This window comes from Lynx rufus, unplaced genomic scaffold (assembly GCF_022079265.1).
Source record: "Lynx rufus isolate CCGP_SWC_20201006 ecotype Redwood Valley unplaced genomic scaffold, mLynRuf1.p SCAF_1, whole genome shotgun sequence".
In the NCBI taxonomy this organism is placed as follows: domain Eukaryota; kingdom Metazoa; phylum Chordata; class Mammalia; order Carnivora; family Felidae; genus Lynx; species Lynx rufus.
In genome coordinates, this window is record NW_025814823.1 from 222,169,829 (window position 1) to 222,182,052 (window position 12,224).

General features: G+C 33.6%; 1 protein-coding gene across 2 annotated transcripts in view; it reads left to right on the forward strand.

Moving 5' to 3' along the window:
- The window catches only part of CDH12 (cadherin 12), a 269,762-nt gene that overhangs the window by 170,395 nt on the left and 87,143 nt on the right, over positions 1-12,224 (forward strand). Inside the window, exon 3 of one of the 2 annotated variants that reach the window (XM_047074362.1) lies at positions 5,633-5,752. The exons of the other annotated variant lie outside the window; for it this stretch is intronic. Within the exon in view, the coding sequence (XP_046930318.1) occupies positions 5,633-5,752 (120 nt within the window). The remainder of the gene's footprint in view (positions 1-5,632; positions 5,753-12,224) is intronic. 2 annotated transcript variants of the gene reach the window in all.

A 12,224-nucleotide genomic window follows, 5' to 3' on the forward strand; every position in this document is an offset into this window, starting at 1 on the left:
ATTTGAACATCATTGGGCTTCAGTTCTTTCATTTTAAAACACAGGCATTGTGTTGGATTTTTTTAAAATTCATCCCTATTGGTAATATTAATCTTCTTGAAATCAAATAGAGTATGACTATCACGTGACCTACATGTGAGCAGAAGTAGGCCACGTGTGCTTGCATTATGAAAACCAGAGAGCCCACCTACTCTAGGTTCCAGAACACATATGCTCATTGAATATAGATTAGAAGAAGAGATTAATTAAAACCACCAAATCTCATCAGCCACACAGAATAATATTTTTGAGGGAAGGATACATATATGCACACACTGATAAACATAAAGGAAAACCACTTGGAACACAAAATGAAAAAAAAAAAGACTACAAGTCAAAATGAGCTAGTAAATATACTTTAAAAAAATTTTTTAGTGTTTATTTTTGAGAGAGAGCACAGGCGGGAGAGGGGCAGAGAGAGAGGGAGACACAGAATCTGAAGCAGGCTTCAGGCTCCAAACCGTCAGCACAGAGCCCGACGTGGGGCTTGAACTCACGAACTGTGAGATCGTGACCTGAGCTGAAATCAGAGGCTTAACCGACTGAGCCACCCAGGCACCCATGAGCCAGTAAATATAATTTTAAAGATGGACAGATAGATATAGACTATGAAAGTAAAATAGGTTAAGAATTTGAGTAAGGTTTATATACATACACACAAGCACACAAAATAAAAATGACTCACACATAAGGTACTGAAATTCACTCATAATATAAAAAGATACAAAAGAAGAACAATGAATACTGGTGAGAATACTGGAAAATATACCAGGTTGGTACACATGTAAATTAGTACAACCTTTTTGGGAGTCGATGACAATATATATTGACATGTCTGATTCATATACTTTTAGACCTAGCTCTCTCAATGGTAGGAGATTACCAATTCCACATTTGTTTATAATAGGACACCCCCCCTCCCAATTCTCTAAGTAGAGTGTCCACTAAAAGGAGATTGGTTCAATTTAGTATTACACACTTTTATTACTTTAATGATATTTATTATTTTAATAATGGTTATGTGCTGATATAACATGACTGTCCAATATATTTTTTAAGGAGTAGAGTACAGTTCAAGAATATGTGAAAAGTTCCATCTCTTTCATCCAAATAAAAATTGAAATATCGGTTATTGCATAAGCAGATAGTATGTCAAGGTAACGATAAAATACCTATTGGAGGAGTGGTATGTATAGCTATAGCTATATATTTGTGTATTTCAATATTTGTTCCTCTTCTGATTCCTCTCTAGACAAAATATTATCCTTGAGAATTTTGGCCTCTCAGCTTTGTTCATATTTCTTCCCTGACACTCTGATTAGTGTGTCTGACAAATCATAGGAAACCAGAGAATTTTTTTCCTTTTTTTTTTTTTTTTGTTTCAAGTTTCTATTGAATTCTAGCTAACATACAGAGTAATAGTGGTTTCAGGAGTAGGATTTAGTGATTCATCACTGGCATATAACACTCAGTGCTCAAGTGCACTCCTTAATCCCCATTGTTAAATGAGTGACTGAATTGGTGAATACGTGCTCTTAACTTTGAGAGAAATCGATAGAAATAAGTAAACCACTCTGTGGGTTTCTGTGTATTGCCTGACCATATGATACATATGTATGAATTCTCAAATCGGAATTACTAAGTCAAACACCATGCCATTTATTAGCATTTTCAACATAAATTAGAGGAAACAAAAACATTAACGAATTTAAGTTAATGCATGTAGGTAATATATCACTCTTCAAAAAAAATTTTTTTAGTTAGAATTTTATAAAGATATGAATGTTCATTGGCAAGAACTGAGATGATATCATATTACAACTGTGAATCTATAATATGGAACTCATTTTTCAAATACATTTTGACAGGTAAATACGTGCACACTTAAAATTATATCTGAATTGGTTCTCATATGAACTCTCACCCGTATTTAGGTATTGTAGTGAAACTCTTATTTAGTCACATTTTATATCAAAAGGACTGCTCCTAATTACTGTTCTTTCTATGTGTTAATTCTATAACCTCTCAGGGTTCACTTTCTCTGTTCCTTGCTCTGCTATATATTTGTGCATATATATGGTATTAACTTATATAATGTTCATATATATATATATACACATTGAGTGACTGCTTAAAATTTAAAATTTAACTATTAGTATAAAATAACTTTTTTGCTATTTGCTTTAATTGTTATTAAACATTACATGAATTAATTTACTACTGATCACAACAGCGTTACATGGAAAGTTGAAGTGATTCAATATTGTCAATCCTATATTCTGCTCTCTCTGGGGGTAAAGGAATGGTTTCTCTGTGAGTTACAGTCTCTCTGAACTTCAACATTTGGAGTGGTTACATTGTCATCCTGAACTTAAGTGATAAGTGAACAAATCCCAAGAGACTTCTACATATAAGAAGACTACCCTGGTTTTTGTTGACTATATTGTTTCCTTGTTGCACATTTACCTAGTGCCCAAGTGTAACCTCCTGTTCCTACCTCTTGGGTATTTAGTGTTTAATAGTGTAATAGTTTAATAGTAGTAGTTTAATTGAGGAACTGGCATGCTATCCCAGCAGTGAAGAAGGTAGTGTTTTGAGGGTTACCTGCTCCAGATGAATGAGTCTTCCCAATGAAAGGAATAAGAAATTTCTGTCCTTTGTATTAGTTTGGAAAGAGTCATGGAGCATCGAGCAAAACAAGCTGATATAATGATGTTTAATTGTGTTTTTGTAAACACCTATAGAGTCACTTCTAAGAACTCTCAAATAACTTACATCGTTCTTTAAAATTGTTTTTAATATTTTTATTTATTTTTGAGAGGGAGAAAGAGCACAAGTGGGGGAAGGGGAGAGAGAGAGGGAGACACAGAATCCATAGAAAGGTCCAGGCTCTGAGGTGTCAACACAGAGCCTGACATGGGGCTCGAACTTGTGAACTGTGAGATCATGACCTGAGCCGAAGTCGGACGCTTAACCAATTGAGCCACCCAGGTGCCCCTAACTTATATGGTTCTTAGTGAATCACTTTTAAACTAAACTGAAGGTAATCTATTGTAACCAAGTACTAATTTTTTATTTTTTTAAAAAAATTCATTGTTTGGCACTCGGCTTTTTTTTATTATTGATTGATTGATTGATTGATTGATTGATGTCCTAATTTTATTTTTATTTTTATTTTATTTTATTTTTTTAAATATAATTTATTGTCAACTTGACTAACATACAGTATGTAACGTGTGCTCTTGGTTTTTGGGGTAGATTCCCGTGGTTCACCGCTTACATACAACACCCAGTGCTCACCCAAACAAGGGCCCTCCTCAAAGTCCATCACCCATTTTCCCCTCTCCCCCACCCCCAATCCACCCTCAGTTTGTTCTCTGTATTTAAGAGTCTCTCATGGTTTAAATTCCTGTTAGTTAACATACAGTATAATATTAGTTTCAGGTGTACAATTTAGTGATTCAACACTTCCATACAACACCCAGTGACCATCACAAGTGCCCTCCTTAATCTCCCTCTGCTATTTATCCCATCCAGCCAGGCACCGCCCCTCTGTTAACCATCACTTTGTTCTCTATAGTTAAGAGTCTGTTTCTTGGTTTGTTTCTTTCTGTTTTTCCCCTATGTTCATTTGTTTTGTTTCTTAAATTCCACATGAGTGAAATCATGTGGTGTTTGTCTTTCTCTGACCTATTTTGCTTAGCATAATGCTCTCACTCCATCCATATCATTGCAAATGGCAAGATTTCATTCTTTTTTTATAGTTGAGTAATATTTCAGTGTGTGTGTGTGTGTGCGTGTGTGTGTGTGTGTGTCACATCTTCTTTATCTATTCATTAGTCGATAGGCTTTAGGCTATTTTCATAATTTGGTTACTGCAGATAATGCTATAACCATATGTCAATACAAAGGACAAGATGAGTAATATAGTATTCTCCCTTTTACATTTTTGTTTTTAATATTAATATGAACCTTCACTAAGTATGCAGAAAAATATTTTCCTCTAAAAGTAGTATGAAATGCTTTATGTTAATTTTTTTTAAAAAAATTAAACTCAAATAAAGGAGTGAATTAGTAAATATTCCCATAAAAGCAAGATACTGTCTTATTCATCTTCGTCTTTCTTATTGAGCATATGGTGTGAATTAGGTAAAAATTTATTAAATTTGTCACTAAATATTTCTTAGCAGGTATAATACCTTTTCTTTAAATATATCCTCAGAGAAGAACAATCCATAGCCTTTTAACTACCACATTTATAACTAAGATTAGAGAATTATTTAATATTTGTAGATTGTGTCTATACAGCACATGTGTAACTCAGTACTAGCAAAGATCTAGGTGATACCAGGAAAATCACTGTATAACAGAAGGGAGGAAAGAGGGAAATTTAGTCTTGAAAATGTTCATTCATACACCGTAAAGGAGAACATAGTTTTGATGAGTCCTTAATATAGGTCCTCAATGCCTATTTGTCAAATAATTATTAATGATGTTGCAAAGATTGATCAGGATGGTCATGATGGTGATAATGGATGATGAGGGATAATATGTTACTGCTCTTGACTATCACAAATGTTTGTGTACTTTCCTTCTAGAAGTTTCCTGGGAAAGACTGGTGAATTAAAACCTATCATTCATCTCCTGATATAGCTACTATTCACCAAAGCATTCTTAAGATAAACCGTTTGGTATCGGATGGGTGCTGAACGTTATCATTTTTAAATTTTTTGACTATCTTTTAATATTTAGTTTGCTCCAGTGTTGTACAGCCTTAAAGAAAAAGACTGAATGAATAGCTGAATGAAAAAGAGAAATCCTTTTTTTTTTTTCTTCAAAATTGGGCATTTACTGTTAATGCCTCCAAGAACAGGAACATTCTGTCCTTTTTATAACTTTGGGTGTACATATCACTCTCTTTATGCTCAGGAGAGATTTCCTTCTAACCATCTAACCATCCTTCTAGCCTTCTAACCATCTCCAACATAATTTGGATTGTCTTTAATGTTTTCTTTGTCACTGAATCCTTAGGTTAATTCAGTCTTGAGGCCTCGGGGTGCTCCTGTTGTCTTAATTGCAATTATTTTTGGTTGCTCAGTTTCTCAAATACTCTGTCCTAACTTAAAGTGTTCCTCATGCTGGTACATAGTTGTTGATTTTAAATAGCAATGCAAGTTACTTACAGCCTCTAGAGTTCAGTAAGCCGTCAAACCTTTTAGCTTTTCTATTGATAACCTAATCATGAAATTAATGCATCTATAGTAAGCAGATGAGCTAATGTAAGCAGTGTCGTGTTTTCTCTGGTGCACAAATCAATAAAGCTATCATAATGACTTTCAGTTCAATCATCTTGCTACTGGAAATGAATATAGCTTTTAAAATAGATTTTTAAAATATGTATCATTTGCACTGAGAGCTATACTGTTGCCCACCATTTTGGTTATAGTAGTTACGTCATTTCCAGTGACAGCCTATATTCACAGAATCATTGAGTAATGCCAAATTCTAGAGGAAAATGGAGTCCACAGATAAAAGACATGACCTTGCGCTCTGTAAAACAAAGATGCTAGATTCATACTGTCTTATTTTCCAGGTGCATATGTGCTCCAGGTCAAGGCCACCGACGCGGATGACCCGACCTATGGAAACAGTGCCAGAGTCGTTTATAGCATTCTTCAGGGACAACCTTATTTCTCTATTGATCCCAAGACAGGTAAATTTTTTATTAGAGACAACATTATCACCACCCCTTTCAAATATTTAAACTTTAATTAAATCTTGGCATGGGAAGTTACCTATTCTAAAAATGCAATAAAGATGCAATGTGCTGTACATTAAGCAAAAGAAGATAGGATCTTACCTTGCTGCCATAGAATGATTTCCTCTAGATTGAATTTTGTGTAAATATAAGGCATTTCACATGTATGTGTCAAGTCCTAATAACAAGATAAGGATTCTCTATGTGTTTTATTTTAATTTTTCAAAAGCCTAGGCATATTTGATTTTTGGTTCTTCTGGAATTAAAGTAGCTATTCATTTCAAGTTTTCTTGATTGGGTTCAATTATAGTTAGTTTTGGGTCTTATCAACATGTGGTAAGATCACAGAGCTTCTACTGCTATATTTACTAGAGGTTATGGATGTTTGATTTGGATTAATATAGACTTCTACTTCTAGCAGGGAAACGAAGAGGGTTGACAAACTTTAAACACCCAGATCACGATTCTTCTGGTCAATGCTTTTGAAGCTACTCTCATTTTTAGGTCAAAACATTTGAATGGAAGTTTTCAGAGCCAAATGTATAAGAATCTTTGGAAAGTATAGAAAAGACAGGATATTATGCACCAGAAGTTGTTGTATTCCCTTGTAAATAAAATGAGGTCCCTCTGTTCTAGAGAATCTGTTTTTTGTATGCTAGATATTTTTTTAAGGAGATTTCGCCATGCTGACCAGTGATCAAAGTAGGTGTCCCATGTCATAGTTGAAATAGAACTCCACAGTGACAGCTATTTCATGAACTCTTGTGTGTTACATTATAATATATTGCATTTTGAATTCAATACTATTTATTACATTAGGTTAAAATAATGAAATGAACTGTTGACATACTTGACTAATGTTACTTTTTAAATTTCTAAATAAATTTGTAAAGAGCTGTATCAATTTGAAATAAATTAATTTCAGACACTCTATATGCAAAGGAGCTAAACATTTTAAAATTAACACTTCTCCATAAATGTGTGCTAAATTCTGGAATACCAATTAGATATAGGTTAATTAAAAAATTAGCCATGTTTTAATGTCACCTAGAAACATAAAGTCAATTAAGTGGAAACGGAACCTGCAAAAACTTTCTACAACTGAACCTACTGTCTTCTCATTTCTTGCTCTCCTTGTTGATGCCATAGAGGGACAGAGGTCAGCAAAAAGTTATAGGAATAAGGCAGGAAGTTGCTCCCTTTTATAAACCTAAAAAAAGAGTAGTTTGTAATAAGGACAGCATCAGTCTTTTGAGAAGGGAACATCAGTGCTGAAGAGAATCTAGAAAAGTTTAAGACGTAGAAGCTCTTTTGGTTTGGAAAGAGGGTCAGAGACCCAAAGCCAGAGGAGTCAATTGTTAAGAGCGAATGCGTGATGGAGAAATTACACCTACAATGTAAGTTATTTTCATTAAGTCTGGCAATGAGGATACGATATTTGGCAGTATCCGTGTTAAGGCGCTTTTAACTGGGAAATCATATATATTTGTAGAGAAAACAGGGAAACATTGTTGAGGAAAGAATTTGGGGAAGTTGTTTATTGAAGTTTATGATGGCATAAAATTCCAGAAGGGTGAAGACAATTTATAGACAAATACCTCAACATATAGACAAATACTGAAGGAAAATTATCTAAAATATTATAAATCCTTTCATCAGATGAACACAGCATGCGTTACTTCTTCTATGATTACCCATATTTTCCAAATTTACCATAATGAATAATCTAACTAGAAACTAGTGTGGGCAATGTATGTGTCTTAGATCTCTTCAGCCTCCAAGAAGCACTGCTCAGAGTCAGAGGGGATGGACAAAGGAGAAAAGAAGGTATGTAGAGATTGGTGGAGGGGAGGTTCGATATTAGAGTACACTTAGTGGGGTGTAGTGATTAACTCTATAGACAGAGTAGGTAAATTTATATACTCAGAATAAGTGTAGCAGAAGAAAGATAAAGAAATTATTATTGATGGAATAACTATTGATGTACTGAGTATCTAAAAAGTATGGTAAAATCATATAACGATGAATTTAAGTAGAGATCATGGATTAAGCATAGAATTATTATAGTCAAATTAATTACGACTCAACAGACAATAATTATATGAGTCAAAACAGTTTCTGTCCCCTTGGCTTTACTTGTTCAATATCAACTTTAGATGAATTCTAAAGCCTTTGGAAAGTATTACCTTATAGGAGAGCCTGTATATTCATAGTATGCCTTTAATAACTATGTATTTCTATCTTATGCGATGCTTATTAGTTAGAACTAAAGGTGAAACAATTCTGGCATAAACAATGAAATAGATTTTTTGAAGCATTGATTTTCACTGGAGACAGAAGTCTTGATACTAACAATGCCTCAGACCACTAGGCAGGAAAAGAGTGGATGATGAGGCCCTTCATTAATAGAATGATAACTAGTTGCTCATGCACAGCGACCATTAAGAAGACTTTTTGTCAAATTTATCACCTTGTGGTACATAAGAGTAAATCAAGAATCAAGGATAATTGCAATTTCTCAGAAATAGTCTCCATTTGTTCCAGCCGTATAGCTTCCTTTTATGATTCCTTTTGCTGTTATTAAATACAATGCATGAAAAACTAATATTATCTAAAATTTTCCACATTTGAGTATAGAATACACTTTAAAATAATTTTTAAAGGAAGAGTCTCATCAGAACTTCTGGTGCCTAAATATTTATGAAGAGATAAATATAACCATTTATAATTCATTGGGAATAAGAAAATTAAAAAAAAATATTACCTTAGTGATATTGCTTTTTGACAAACATTCTAAAGCATCTCTACCCAAGTGAGTATAGCAAGCTTATTTATAAGCAATATAAATTGATGCGGTCTATGAAATAGACTCAGAAATAATAGTTCTCTTTAAAATTGGCTAATTTTGCAATTATTGGGCTTAACTATGAAACTATTCACTGTGAATTAAAATTCACATATATTCATATACATATACCTCAAATTATTATTAAATATTAAAAAACTTCAAATGTAGATAAATCTATAAAGCATTAAAAACATTAATATTCATTATACCTATTTATAAATCATTAAAATGTTTGTCATATTAGCATGTTATATTACATTGTGTACATTTTTATGCTTAATGTTTTTGTGCATTAGAAAAATATCCCTAACCTATGAAACATTAAACATAGGCTTTATAATATTTTATCAAGTGCATGAAATAAGGATGCTAAATATTTCTATAGCATTGATAATAGGATTATTTAGGAAAACAAATATTAGTATAAGTGATGGACCTCATGTCTTAATTTGCCTTTAAAATTCTTTTAAAGTATTTAAATTGTTCCCCAAATGATTTCAGAAACTCATCTGAGTTGGGTAACTAGATATTGCTATTTTGTGTATCATGTGGTGGTGATGTGCTATAATTTTCCAAATTATCTGAGACCTAACTGAGAAAGCATCATCATTTAATTGACTTCAACACCTTTTTAAACCTATAAACTTAAATTTTTCTTGTGATAAAATATACATAACATAAAATTTACCACATTAACCATTTTAAGGGTACAGTTGAATGGCATTAAAAATATCCACATTGTTGTGCAAGCATTGCTACCACCCTTTTCCAGAATTTTTCCATCACTGTGTTTTCATTTATGTGCATTGTCAAAAACAATGTATAAGTTTTTATTTTACGTATTTATATGTGCATTTCTAGAATCCATATGAAAACAATTGAGTGGGTCTTAGAGTTGAACACATGAGCTATAGATTTTTCCCTTTTATTCACCATTCTGATATTTCATGCTCTGTAATTCTGATATTTCATGCTCTGTAATAAGTGTTGCTGAGAGAATTGACACTTTCTCAAGATTTTTACTCTTTGAGTCTATCACCTTTGATTCAATAATTGTAATCTGCAAGCCTCTATGTCCTAAGTGAAACCTCCTTACATATTCTGACTGATGTTTATTCTTATAGGTCTTCAAAAATGTGTTGGTGTTTTAAAGCCCCGTAGTATAATCGAAGCATGGGTTAGACTATATTTTGAGCTAATTCTTGATACTAGTATATAAATATTTACAATGTTTCGTGGTTTGAAATGCCTTTGATATTTTTTCAGCATAAAGTCTTTAAGGATTCAGACACCTGAGCACTGAGGTGCCCGATGAAACAAAGATAGAGTATCTTCTTTCTTCAAGGGGAAAATAAGAGTGTCTACCTACACAAAGTCATCATGCCTTTAATATGTTTTGCACGAAGACAAAGTCTGATTGTGGACCTGTTGAGAGCAAGGAAAGCAATAGGTGCTGATAAATATAAGGGAGAAAAATGTGTCATGGAAATAGACAATTAGGAAGCAATTATATCACATATTACCTATTTTGTAATATTTTGCATATAAGTAGTAAAACGACATGTCTCAAAATGTGCCCCAGTGAATGGTTCCCTTGTATTCTGCATCATCTCACTTCCCAAGAACTCTGTGTGAACTTCACTTGCCTTATTTTAGAAATCATGGATTGCACACATCAGCAGGTAGAACTGAGGATGTTTGGCCTTGAAAGGAAAATACTCCGGGGACATGTGATACATGCCTTTAGTAAGTTGTAGAGCTGTTATGTAGGAGAGAAACCGGCTGTGTTCTGTGCTGCTTGAGAGGAAACTGGCTATCAATGGCTGGTGTGAGTTACAGGAAGAAAGAATTTTGGTGTGGTTTCATATGCATAAAAAAAGATGTCAATACTTGTCTATAAATAAGAGGAGTGCTTCATGAGATTGTGAGCTCTTCCCATTACTGGAAGGGTGAAAGTAGATGATGAGCAATGAGCTAGTGATGCTGGAGATGACTATTCACGTCATGCATGTTTGTGTATAACCAGTGGCCTCACAGTGTTTTGCTATTCAGAAACCAAGATGAAACAGTTACATCCTCAAATGGATCCCCAGCTACTGGGGGGAGGTCATCGGGTCCTTAGACAATTAGACTTGGGTTTCGTAGGATAAAATTCTCTGATCCATAGTCTGACTGCTGGGCTCCGGGATGGACTGAGGGCAAACTTCCTGAGGACAGAGGCTCTGGGAAGTGGTGTCTGATTCCTAAACAATAGTTAAAGTGTGCTATTGGTGGGAAGATGGTCTCTAAATGTTCTTCCTACTGAAGATTACCTGATGACTCTTCTTGAGATCAAAATACGTCATTGGATTATTGGCAACATTTAAAAAAAAAATTATACACCTCGTCTCTGTAGTGATAAAATATACATAAAGTTCTTGAGCTCAAAATACATTATTGGATTATTGGCAACAATTTTTTAATTATACACCTCATCTGTGTAGTGATGGATACAACATTTTTGTTACTACTTTTAAAGATTGCACTAGTTTTTAAAAAAAACATTTCACATTTTAGACTGATTTAAGACTGTAATGAAAAGCAACTCAGTAACTTTTCATATAAACTGCTGCAAAAGCAGGTCTTGTACAACTGTTTTTAAATATCATTTAGTTGTGGAATTGGAAAAAAAAGAAATTTTACATTGTCACTGCTGAAGTTAAAGTTCCCATTTCTAACCATAATTATTTTTTCTATTCTACCATCTATTAGCAGTTCCTAAAAGAATTGAGGATTAAGATATATTTGCCAATGTTTCCTTCAAATTCATGTGTTAAAAGGTTAATCAGGACATGGCCAACACTAGAGTCTGTGATCTCCAAAGAGATCATTTTCAGGTGCAAAAATAACATTTAATCAGATTTTTTTCGTAACATAGCTGCTATAATAAACATAGATCTATACTAACTAGTCCATCTCATTCCGAATTATATCATGAGTATTCTCATGCTCAACCATCAATAATGACCAAGAATACTAGGTCATTGAAGGATGTATGGGAATTTTCCCTGTGTTACCAAGCTTATTATTATACATTCACTTATGACTTTTATTAATATTTTGTGTGCCCACCATATGCTTCACATTGACCTAGACTCAGGTATCCTACAGGGAAGAAAAAAATAAAGACAAAATTCCCACCTTCAGGAATACACATTTTATTTGGGAAAACACAGAACAAACACAATTAAGTAAGAAAACTATACTACAAAGTTTTGAATAGCAGTAAAGGCTAAGGAGAAAATGATAAAGTAGATAAAGAGCATAGGAGATGCTGGGTAAGGTTATATGTGGTATGCAGAATAGTAATCTTCCAAGTATGTCTATGTCCTAATCCTTGGGACCTGTGATTATGTTATGTTACGATTATGTTATGTTATGTTTAACGAAGACAATTAAAGTTGCAGATGGAATTAAGGTTGTTTTCTCACCTGCAGATAAGGTGTGGAGATTATCCTGTATTGTCTATGTAGACCCAGTTTAATTACATGTGTTCCTAAAAGTGTAAAAGGAAGGTGGGCAAGTCAAAGTCCAAGAAAG